Raw genomic sequence first — 12,652 nt, 5'->3', positions numbered from 1 at the left:
TGAGGTATGCCCATTTTCTATTGGACTGAAAACTGCCACACAAACAGCCACACAAATAGCCACATAGAAGTATAAAACTGAAAACAAACTTAAAGTTGGAACAACCAATTGGAAGAAGATATGATATCAAACATAGAAAATACATAAATTTTTCATACGTAAGTTGGAACAATACATCACCTACATGTTCCAAACCTACACTTAAAATAAGCCACTACCAAAAATAAGGTCGAAACAAAATGGCATCTACATATGCCGAACCCCAACCCTAAAATATTTTACTACCAAAATAAGGTTATGACAAGACATCTACATGTTGCTTGTGTCAAACCCAACTTGTCTTGCAAGGATTTGATCCTTGAGATTTTCAAAATAAAGTCTTTCTTTGTCATTCATGCCACTTGTATCCATGGTCATTATTCTTCCCTCCTCCCTCATAGTTTCAAGACGAAGCCTTTCCGCATCCACTCGAATCTTATCCGCTTTGATGCGAAGAGCTTCTTTGTCTTGTTCATGTGATGCCTGAATATATTGCAATTTTTTCGCCAAATAATCATCAAAACCCTTATCACCATCTGTCCTCTTTCGCTTAGCCTTTTCGACTTTTCTACCAATTGGTCTCTCTAGTACCACTGTGTCATCATCATTACTATCAACTTGATCGATTGAACTTGGAGCTTGAGGGAGCCTTTTTGATCTTTCCTTAGGCATACTCCACTTTGGTTGGTTCTTCAACACAACCCAACAATGTTCATAAGCAAAAGCTATGTTTTTGCCGATTGATGGATTTGGTGTAGCTTTATATAGATCCTTTGCATATTTCAACTGTTAAATTTCCGATTGTCCCAAAAGCTTAAGCTGTTAGGAAATGACGAATTTAATCACTTAACCATAAGTCTAACACTCCCGCTCACTTGTGAGCCTAAACTTCCCCTTAATAAGTGGGGGCCCAACAAGTGGGAATTTAACATTTTAAATAGGAGGTAGAGTAAAGCCAAGGATCGAACTCAGGATCTCCTGCTCTGATACCATGTTAAATTACCGATTGTCTCATAAGCTTAAACTGTTAGGAAATGGTGAATTTAATCACTTAACCATAAGTCTAACATCAACTAAAGTTTTTTAAAAAAAATAAAATAGTTAGAGTCTTGAAACTATAAAGGAAATTAATATTGTGACACCATTGCAATATAATTTATACCTTGTCCTCGTCAGTCCCACCGTTTCTATTTTGGGCTTCAACTTTAGCCATGAACCCAGCAAACCTACTGGTCTCCCTATTAATATTTCCCCCATCGACTTGATAAAGAGGTAGTAGAACGTGTGGTTCCGTAAGTATTGTTCGCGCAAAAGTATTCCCAAATTTTCGTCCAAAATTTTTCACCCTTTTGATCAGTACCATGCACAGCATCCATGCTAAGGTTAAGCCATGCAAAGATGAAGAGGAGGTCCTCATCTACACTGAAGTTTCCACCACGTTTAGAGGTGACAATTTCAACTTCCGGTAAAGACTGGATGGGCATTGAAGGATTTTAAGACCCACTTAAAAATGGTTCCACAAAATCGGAATCCACTTGTAAGAAATTACCATATTGTTCATAGTCTTCTTGCCTAACCATCCCTTTTAAATAGGGAACTTAAAACAGTTAGTGTATGAAGTCAATTATTGTATGAAGTCAATTCTTATTTGTATCTTTACAATCAGTATAAGCTAATAATAATATTTTGGTGGCAACTTCTCACATATAGCAACATCCTACAATATATGTTGACAACTCCTAATTAAAACAATATATGTTGACAACTCCTAATCAAAACAATATATGTTGACAGCTCTTAATCAACATATTTCGACTATACTACTACAGTAATTTTTTGTTACAGAAATACTAACCCTGTACACAGCCAAATATTAATAGAATACACCAACACCGATTATCTAATAAAATTGGGATTTTGGTAGAAAGGAGGAGTTGTTGAATGATTTGTGAGGAAAAAAAAAAAAGCTTATCAAAGAACGGTTTTACAGAGGGGTACAGAAACAAAGAGAAAAGAGAGAAGGGAGAGAAATAGATAGAGAGAGATACTTACTGGTAATTGAAGATGAACCTGAGCAAACTTTTTGAAGATGCTAATCCCGTGCCAGAGAGCGAAAACCCCTCATGATGAAGCTGAATCTCACCTCTGCAAACATCAACAACAATTCTTTGATCAAAACCCAAACACAAACACAAGTTGAATCCCTCTTTTTCTTGCAGAGAGAGAAAAGAAACACAAACACAAAAATTCAAATACATTGATCAAAACCCACCTTACAGTCAGCACCAACACCGACAGATCAAAACCCACCTTACAGTCAAAACATTCTAATACATTGATCAAAACTCTAATACGGGTGAATCGGTGAATGGGTGAGGTGAGGGTGAATCAGTGAATGGGTGAGGTGAGGGTGGTGAATCGGTGAATGGGTGAGGGTGAAGCTTCAGCGATGGAGATGGCTGAGGGTGAATGGGTGAGGTGAGGGTGAATCGGTGAATGGGTAAGGTAAGGGTGAAGCTTCAGTGATGGAGATGGCTGAGGGTGAATGGGTGAGGGTGATTCAGTTGAGATGGCGATGGCGATGAAGAAATTTCAGAGATGAGAGAGCAGATGGCGATGACAGAGAACTACACAATTGAGAAATTTCGGAGATGACAGAAAACTACAAAATTTTGGAGATGGCGATGCCAGTATTTTGGAGATGGCAATGAAGAAATTTTGGTGATGAAGAAATTTCGGAGATGAGAGAGCAGATGGAGAAACAGAGAAGGAATAGAGAGAGAAGAGCCCGCGCAGAATGTGTAATGTGTTGATGAGAGAGAAGTTTCGGGGGGGAAAACTTTAGTAAATTTTTTTTTTTTTTTTTTTACAATACTGTTTACAGTGCAATTCTATGTTTAGAATTGTACTGTAGAATTGCAAAAATATTTGCAATACTGCTGTTTACAATTCCCTGATGCAAGAGTTTTTAGGGGTTGAAATGCCAAATTTGCCTTAGATTTGGCATTAGCATTCTCCAATGCTAATGCTCTACTAAGGACTTGGACCTCACCTTGCTTGTGGGGCCCATATTACTTGGGCTTTCCTTTTGGGCTGGGCTTTTGACAACTCGTGTATAAAAAATAAAAATAAAAAAGAGACCGGAACACCGGCAAAAATGGCCCATTAGCATTAATTTTTGAAATATTTAGCAACAGAGCACTGTTTCGGAAATAATTAGGGAAATACCACTTTTTCCGAAAACGCCGCTATAGGGCCCGAAAACGTCACTATAGGGCTTAAAAAACGCCACTATAGGGCCCCTTGAAACTGTTATGGGAGTTACAAAAAAATTTTGCAGGAAAACGCCGCTATAGGGCCCAAAAACGTCACTATAGGGCTTAAAAACGCCACTATAGGGCTCATTGAAACTGTTATGGGACTTACAAAAAAATTTTGAAGGAAAACGCCGCTATAGGGCCCAAAAACGTCACTATAGGGCTTAAAAACGCCACTATAGGGCCCCTTGAACCTGTTATGGGACTTATAAAAAAATTTTTCAAGAAAACGCCGCTACAGGCCCGAAAAAGTGGTAGATTGCTATATAGTTCGGAAACAGTGTTTCTGAGCAAATTATTTCCAAAATTGATGGTAATGGGCCATTTTTGCCCCGGAACACCTGTATAAGTTCTAGCCATTTCTTTATTGAAAAAACTACCCAACCCAAACCCATATTTGAATCCCAATTTCACATTTGATTTGCCCCATTTTGAACCTAGGCATTGTCTCCGCAAATCCAGATTAGCATGCAGTGAGGTTGTTGTACTACTCAGTTCTTGTTCTCGTTTGTAACGTAACTGAAGTTGTGGATATATTTGGCTCTGACTTAAGGAACCAAACTGAAAATTTGTTTACTCCGAGGTCCACTTGTCCAATGATACTGTACAGACTTATTCCACAAAAGTTTTGATGAATCAGAGCGGCCGAGACTCTAAGAACAAGACTTCCTTCAGCTATAAGCACAGCTTCTGAAGGACCAGAGCTGGTAGAGCTCAAATTTGTGGACCAAGTTGGAACTTGAGACTCGTTAAACCCCATATTCAATTGAGCAATGAGGTTGTACACTTTTTACTTCTTAGTTCTTGCAAAAGATCTAACAGTGCGTCAGATTTGCAGTGCTTTAGAAAATTTTGACCAAATTAGATTTCATGTGGTTTAGAGTTTGTGCTACATTAATTGTAACTGACGGGTCCCTCTTCACTTCGAGGGACCAATTTCATTGTCTCTGGAGATACTGACAGGACTCCAGAGCAGTCTAGTCTAGTAGAATCCATGATTCCAGACCTTAAAATGGGTTAAATGTGAAAGATCATATTAACTTATGCTCTTAAAAGAATTGTCAATAAATTATTTTAAAAAAAAATTTATACAACTTTTATGAAAAAAAAAATCATCAAAAAATCAATTGCTATTTTCATTTCATAAAAAGTTTTTTAAAATATATTTTAAACCAATGCATTTAGTACATTTGTTAACTTTTCTTAATGTAAAATTGGGGTTCAAATATGGGTTTGGGTTGTATAAAATGGGTTGAGTAGTTTTGTTAAAATAAAAAAAAATAATAATAATTACTATCACATCATTGTTCGGTTAATCACATACACAATGGAATAAATGGGTTGGGTAATTTTAATAAATAAAAAATTATTATCACATCAGTGTTCCGTTAGCCACGTACAGAATGGATAAAATGGGTTGGGTAGTTTTTTTAAATAAAATAAAGGTCACATTAATAGGTGCGTCCTTAGAGCAATTGTTAATAAACCATAGGAATAATTACAGTAAACCCACCTGAGGTTTGGCCCGTTTGCGTTTTGCCTACCCGTGATTCAAAACTTATCACTTTGCTCACCTATACATCAATCCGTTCCCCCCCCCCCCCCGGGTTACCCACCTCACCCTTAGACGTTAGAAAAACACCCTTTTATGTCAAATTAGAACATAACACAGATCAAACGACACGAACTCACTCTCTTTTCCTCACGAGCCCTAGAAACGCGAAAATCCCTGTAACTGAGCTAGGGTTTTGATTTTTCTGATCGTACTTTCGTGTGAGGGTGAGGTTCTAACTTTGGGTTGTCTTGAGGCATTGAATATTCGAAGATAGATCATCACCAAGTATGACATTTCTGCTTTATGGTTCTGAGCTGGGGTTTCAAGTTTTGATGGTAGCTTTGATTCACAGGAAGTTGATAATCGATGTCTTCGTCGAGTGGAAATTACTCAGGTTCAAGTGGACATATGTGTACATATGAGACTTGTGTGTTGAGAACAAGTCTGACAGTGGATAATTTTGGTAGAAGGTTTCTGGGTTGTAGCCGATATAAGGTAAGTATACTTTTTACTTAATCTAGTTGATTCACGTGAGATTTGAATGTGATGTGTTCAATTCAATTTATAAACAAGTTGGTCCCAAGTGCCCTTTCTTTAAATGGATTAATAATCACACTTGTATGCGTGGGAATGAAACTGCCCATTTGGTGCAACAAAAGCTGGATTTACTGCGAAGTAAGCTGCAACTTGCACATGAAAGGGAAAGAGAAGATATCCAGGTAGCAACAGAAGCTACCCAAATGGTAGAAATTACTCAAGACAGGGCAGCAAAAGCCATTGAGAGGGAGAAAAAGATTCGAGCTTCCTCTGTTCAAGCTAAGGAGATAGTAGTGGGAGTTTTAGAGCAAGAGAGAAAGTGCAGAATTGCACTAATTCTGTCATGATTTTTTTTTTTTTTTTTGGTTATGTTGTTTTCATGTTTTGCTCAAGTGAGAATGTTGGAATGATGAGATTGAGTCTGCCTGATGGGTTGTAATATAAGCTGGTCCTCAATTGTATTGTAATAGAACTATGAAAGAATTTTTTGAGAATGAGAACTATGTAAGGTGGTAGATGCTATTGGTTTGAAGCCACTTAATAATATAAGCCTTTTTAAGATAAAGTGTTATTTATGTTAAATGCTATTGGTATTTTTGTTTAAAGTGAATTGGCTACTTGTGAGCTGTTGGTGTTGGTGTTTTGTTGGATGTTGTGAGCTGTGTTGGTTTGTGCATAAAGTGCATTGTGTGAAGACAATTGTGTTGAAAGTGAATTTAAAGTGCATGACAATCTGTCAACTTGCAAGAAAAGACAACAAATGCACACATACACCTGCTATTCAACACATACACCCTGCACACATGAACAAACTCATATAAAAATAACTCATGACAAACTGCAATAATTAGAATAATAATTCTGAACACCTGTCATTAAGTTAGGAAATTGTATACATATTTTAAGGTGGCATTGTATAGTCTTTCATCAACCACCAGTAAATATAAGACATTTGGTACAACAACCAAAACAGTTGCAGCTGCCCAATGTTTACAAAACTTACAAAAATACAAAAAATGTTTGAACAACTATATAAAAAAGTGTCTTGCCATTGTCTGCCCTGCCATTGTCTACAAACTACATAAAACCCTTACACTACATAACCCTAATACATTATACATAGCAACAAAAGTGTCTTGACTTAGTCTTCATTTACTGCCCCTGCCCCTGCCTTTCCCACCACAACTGGCATTTCCACCTCTTGTTCTACATTTCTGAGCCCTAGCTGCATCACCCCTTCCTCTCAAAGCAGCTCCTTTGGTAGCAGGTGGTATTGTAGGCTACAAAGTACAAGAATTCACATGTTAGCTACCAGTATCACAGTTTTATGAATAAAATATCAAACTTAACACTAAAGTACCTATGATGATAGTGATCTACTATCCCATGTTTCTGCAGGGATGTGTGGTGTTGGCTGGCTTGAAGAGAACCAAGGAGCTCCTCTAACTGTGTACCTGAAGTCTGACGAGTACCATTGACTTGGGTTCTGTGACCATGGAGCTGGTGGCCCTAACCATGGAGCTTGTGGCTGTGGAGCTAGAGCTTGTGGCTGTGACCCTGCTGCCTGGTTGGATGAGGATGAGGCCATAGTGTAAGGCTGGAGTGTTGGTGGAGGCTGAGCTGAGGATTGGGTCTGTGATGAAGATGGGGCCTGGGATCCTTGTCTGTGTGTAGAAGGCCTTCCACTTCCCTGCAACTAAATATAAGCATGTTTTTACAATGTCAGTTATTGGCATTTTGCATTTGAATAAAAAAAAATTTGCAAAAACTTACAGATTTCCCTTTCTGCAATCTCTGCCTCCTCTCCCATGCTGTCTCACCAATGACATTGGCCTTGCATCCCCTTGCATTCTGTCCTTCCTGTTGACACCTTCCACACCTTACTGGCCTGTTTGCTCTAGACACCTTATAAGGGTTCGGCTCATCAGCATCTCTCTTCCTCTTCATGGGTGGCCTGCCTAGTAGCTTATAGACAATAGGTGCAACAGGCCTGGGTTGGCCACTTGACATCCACTCAAACTGGCCAGGCATGGGAGGTATGGGTGTCTTGTATGTCTCCACATAAGCATCCTTGTAGTAGCATGGATGGGTGTAATCTTCTGGTTTCTCACGATTCACAAAAATGGCTGCAACTCCATGCTTGCAGGGGATTCCTGTTAAGTCCCATACTCTACAACTGCATGTCTTATTTACCAAGTCCACCACATGCCTTTCCCTCTCATTGTCGACCTCATACACAAACCTCCCAGAAGGAACTGCACAGAAACCCTTACACTCTAATTTTAACTGCTCCAACTTTTTTTGTATGCTTGGACACAACTTGCCACCATACTTTTCTATGCCAGTCTTTTTTATATACAGCCTGCTCATAAGCCTAACTCTGATCCACTCCAGCATTGATAAGATGGGCTTGTCTCTAGCCTTCACAGTCATAGAGTTAAAACTCTCACTCAAATTGTTTACCATACAATCTGTCAAAACTCTTGAAGAAAAGTGGGATCTGGTCCACTGTGCAGGCTCTATATCAGCCAAGTACTTCCAAACTTCTTCATCCAAACTCTTAAGATGGTCCATCCCTCTCTCAAATTCCCAAACTGATGTTGTGCCAACATACCTCCACAGTACACTCTTCAACTCCATGCCCTTGTGGTTAACCTTGAAGTTGTTGTATATGTGCTTCACACAATACCCGTGCTCCACAGTTAGGAATAGAGTCTCCATTGCAGGTAGAAGGCCCTGCAATCAAGTAAGCAAGTAAGCATTCAATGTCAACAAGTAAGCATGTAAAAAGGTAAGCATGTAATGAAGTCATGAACATGAGCTAGATGATAATACCTTCTGCTTGTCACTGATGAATACCAAATTGAGCTCCTCTGGCCTGCCAATGTCATCTGCAAACTGCTCCAAGAACCAGGTCCAGCTATCCTTATTCTCTTGCTCAACCACAGCCATTGCCACTGGGAATATATTGTCATTTCCATCCTTGGCAATGGCAGACAATAATTGCCCACCAAACCTACCCTTCAAGTGGCATCCATCCAACCCAACAAAGGGTCTACAACCACCTAGAAAGCCAACCTTCTGAGCATTGTACCTAATGTACATCCTTTTAAACTTGGGCTCTGCATTCTCATTTTCCATCTCTGTTTGCAGAATCACCCTACTTCCTACATTTGTCCTTAATATCATTTCTGCATAATCTCTAAGTAGGCCATACTAAGCCTCTTCATTCCCAATAATCAGCCCCCTAGCTGCCTTCCTTGATCTATACACCTGACTAAAACTTAAATCAATTGAAATATTCTGTATCACATGGTGTTTAACACCTGAGACCTCCCAATTAGGATTCTTACCAAAATCCTCCAAATACCTCTTTGCCACATAGGCTGATGTAACTTGCCCATTTTTAAATGTTAAGGGGCAGGTACACTTAGGATAAAGTGTCTTGATCTCAAATGTGCACTCTCCGGTCACCATTGAGGCATAACACCTCCATCCATAATTGTTCTTACAACGTACAGAAATCTTCTTCTTCTCATTCAACTTCCACTTGACATCAATGTGATGCTGAATCACATACTCCCTCAAAGCCTTCCTAAACACCTGGGAGTTTGGGAACTTCATCCCTTTTGCCAACCTAACATTTTCCATATCAGTCCTCTCATTGAACTCCAAATTGCCAGGCCCCTGCTCATCATCAGAACTATCCACACTTGCAATATCATCCTCTAAAGCTGGTTCAGCCCACTCTTCATCTAAATCTATGTTTGGAGGAGGAACATTGCTTGGGCCAAGTGCATTTGTGTTTGGCTGAGGTGTATTAGTGTTTGGATGAGGTGTATCAGTGGTTGGAACAATGTTAGGCTCATATGGCACTGTGTAAGGTGGGGAAGACTCACCAAAAATGTCATCAGCAAAGTCTTCTCCATCCATACCTTCATTCAACCAATCAAACTCCTCCTCTAGACCATCACCCCCTATAGTAGCTCCTGCACCACCCCCTACACCAGCCCCTGCACCCCCTATAGTAGCCCCTGCACCAGCTCCTACACCAACCCCTCCACCATCTATAGCAGCCCTTACACCAGCTCCTACACCAACCCCTGTACCATCAGGAACTTCAACTGCAAGTGGAGCATTACCACTCTCCACATATAATATGATGGTGTCTCTTGGCCCTCCCTCATTAGGCTTGCACATGGGTACAACATCTTGATCATCTTCTATAAGCCTCAAGTCTTGCTCCAAGTTGCCCCCAGGACCTAAATAATGAACCCTACACGGTTCATCAATCCCCAATTCCTCACATATACCTTTTATTTAAAAATAACTAAGCAAATCAGGATCCCTATACACTATTTCAACTTTCCCACCAAAGTATTCTAAACTATGGTTCCACAGAAAAGCACCCCCATAATGTACCTCCAATTTCACTTCCTCATCATCTATCTGCAATAACAAATTACCAGTTGACACGTATACAATTAACAATTAAAGAATTGTAAACAACAAAAGAATAAACCGTTGCATGTTTCTGTTTTGCTTTTGGGATGCAACACACACAGAGGGACCACATTTTTTGCTTTGCTTTTGATTCTGTTTTACTAAATAACACATGCAAACACTAAAATTTAAACCCAATAGAAACTTGGGTCCACTGTGAGACACAATGACCACGACAGACAAAATGCCCATAAACAAACACAAATCCAAAGAACAGGTGGTCACATTTTTCATAAACATCAACAAACACAACCAATATTCTCATTCCATTACATGTAATATTGACCATTGATTGATTACTCAAAAAACAATAAAACGACCACAAGCCCAAAGTAAAAACCCAAACAGTGACTGATTTCTTACCAGGATTTTAGTCCCTTGAACAACTCGTTGCTCGTCTAGGTTTACACTTGCAACACTATGTCAATATTAGATGCAGAATAGAATTTTCGCGTTTCTAGGGCTCGTGAGGAAAAGAGAGTGAGTTCGTGTTGTTTGATCCGTGTTATGTTCTAATTTGGCATAAAAGAGTGTTTTTCTAACGTCTGAGGGTGAGGTGGGTAATGGGGGGGGGGGGTAACAGATTGATGTACAGGTGGGCAAAGTGATAAGTTTTGAACCACGGGTAGGCAAAGCGCAAACGAGCCAAACCTCAAGTGGGTTTATTATAATTATCCCTAAACCATATTAGGAAAGTTATTAACACCACTTTCATGAAAAATATAAGAAACTATCGAAAAAATTAATTACTTTATTATTTTTCCAAAAAATATATGTTTCTAAAAATAGTTTATAAACTAATATCTTTAAGACATTCATTAACATTTCTCATAAAATATTACTATCACATCATTGTTCCCATATACACAAGAAAATTAATAGAATTAGATGAAGGGATCAATAATGCTCATTTTTAAAACTTAAAAAACTAAAAGCAATTAATATGTAAACTTTGGAGATCAATTATGTATTTTCAAATAAATAAATAGATCAAATAAAATGAAGAAGAAGTTTATTGCAATTTGTTGCCTATTTTTATTTTGCTAATAATGTGGGCAAACACTTGAAAAATTCTTAGAGATTTTTAGGAATTCATGGATGTTTTATTCTTGATGTTGGATTGATTTGAAACCCTCAAGTTTTATTCTTGTCTTTTGTTTTATTTACATTGTAGGTTTCTTTTAATTGGGGATGGAAAAGTGGAGGGATAGAAGAAATTTTAGTTTTCCCTCAGTATGTTTAGTTGAGAGGATGAAAAGTGAAGGAATGGAAAACTAATTTGTTTGGTTGAGGAGAAAAATGAGAGGATAAAAAATTTAATTTGTATGTGTAGGGACACGATTTTTCACAACCCAAGAATAACATTGGGCTCGCATGTAAAAAGGCCCTAACAATATAATTTGTAGAGTGTGGGCTAAAAAGGCTTGGCCTTGGTCACTGGAAAACAGTGTAATTGTGGTTTTCATGGTAGCTCATACGAAGGTGGGCCTGGCGTGAATGACAAAACCTTTCTTCAGTGCCACTCATAGGGTTCTCGTCCTCGGACCTCGTCCGAGGAGCTTAGTGTTCTTCTCCTCCTCCATTTTCTATGGCCTCCCCTCTGGGGCCTCCCTCTCCCTGTGGTTCTTCTTCCCTTTTATACTGGTAGTTACTTCCCTTTCAATGTCCACGTGTAAGTTTTACTTTCTGGGATGGAGGCTTGTCCTATTAGCCCATACCTCAAGTGGTTGGGAGTGGACGTAAAAGTTGAGTAGCATGATGAAGAGCATGGGCCTGTCAGACGCAGAGCTCTTTATTACAATATTGGCAGCTTTTTCACTTGTCTTGTCCCTACATTAAACTCGTCCTTCTTCTTTAGGTGTCCTGTGGGATGCTGAGCGTGAGATCGTCCTCGACCACATCCTTGGGCTTTTTTTAGGGTTTTCAGTACGCGTCCTCGGCAATAGGTCTCCTCGGCCTGGGCCTTGGCCCCTAATGTAGAGTGGGCCTGGGCGACAAATTCTCTGGCCCCACAGTATGAATTTACTTTCATGCTCTTATTTATATAAAATCTTATAATTATTTTATTTATTATTATATTACCCTCAAACTTATTAAATATATTTACAAGTATATCATATCAGATTCCCTTTTTCTCAATTACACAATTTATTTCTCATAAAAAACACACACACACAAATTAAAAAGAAAAAGATAAAAATAAAATTTGATTCTTGTATAAAAAATATGGCCCTTTATTTTTGGGGGCACATGTACACCCTATCCCTATGTTATCTGTTTAGTGAGAAATGCGTGCTCACTTTTTTTTTTTAATGAGACAGAGGATTTATTTATTTATTTATTTCCACATCAAGCATGCACACTTTAAAAGATAAAGAAAAGAAAAAAAAAATTATAAAGTTTGTGTCGACACCGGGCCTCGAACGGCTGGAAAACCGCCGTCGGGCCTTCGTTCAACCACCTGCCATGGCGACGCTCCCGCGTGCACAAGGCCCGTTGGAGGCTTCTCTCGATGATGGTGTGGTTCGCGCAATGCTTCGGGTGCTCTCTCTCTCGATGGAGGAAGGTATTTTTCTACCTTTGGAGGTATGGCAGGAATCTTGGCCAAATTTTAGGTGATTAACAAAGGTAAGTGAAGTCGCCACCAATCGTTGAGTTTTTCTAAGGTATGACTGGTCACCTGTTTCTAGTTGATTTTATT

The 12,652-nt window shown here is 39.0% G+C and overlaps 1 protein-coding gene across 1 annotated transcript; it reads right to left on the bottom strand.

Moving 5' to 3' along the window:
• Positions 1-6,808: 6,808 nt before the first annotated feature.
• LOC115994599 lies at positions 6,809-8,589 on the bottom strand. Its single transcript, XM_031118800.1, has 3 exons — positions 8,284-8,589; positions 7,222-8,184; positions 6,809-7,144 (listed from the first exon to the last, which is right to left on the bottom strand). Exons 1-3 carry the CDS (start codon positions 8,587-8,589, stop codon positions 6,809-6,811), a joined length of 1,605 nt encoding a protein of 534 aa, XP_030974660.1.
• Positions 8,590-12,652: the final 4,063 nt, after the last annotated feature.

This window comes from Quercus lobata, chromosome 1, assembly GCF_001633185.2.
Source record: "Quercus lobata isolate SW786 chromosome 1, ValleyOak3.0 Primary Assembly, whole genome shotgun sequence".
NCBI classification, from domain to species: Eukaryota; Viridiplantae; Streptophyta; class Magnoliopsida; order Fagales; family Fagaceae; genus Quercus; species Quercus lobata.
The sequence above is the reverse complement of the archived record's forward strand: the minus strand, read 5'-3'. Positions and strand labels throughout refer to the sequence as shown.

Bases quoted from the DNA above. Each gene is read 5' to 3' on its own strand.
- LOC115994599 (XM_031118800.1), bottom strand. From the start codon at position 8,589: ATGGAAAATGAGAATGCAGAGCCCAAGTTTAAAAGGATGTACATTAGG. The intron at 8,185-8,283 runs GTATTATCATCT...ACTTGATTGCAG, and splicing joins TCATCAGTGACAAGCAGAAG to GGCCTTCTACCTGCAATGGA. The intron at 7,145-7,221 runs GTAAGTTTTTGC...GCTTATATTTAG, and splicing joins GATTGCAGAAAGGGAAATCT to TTGCAGGGAAGTGGAAGGCC.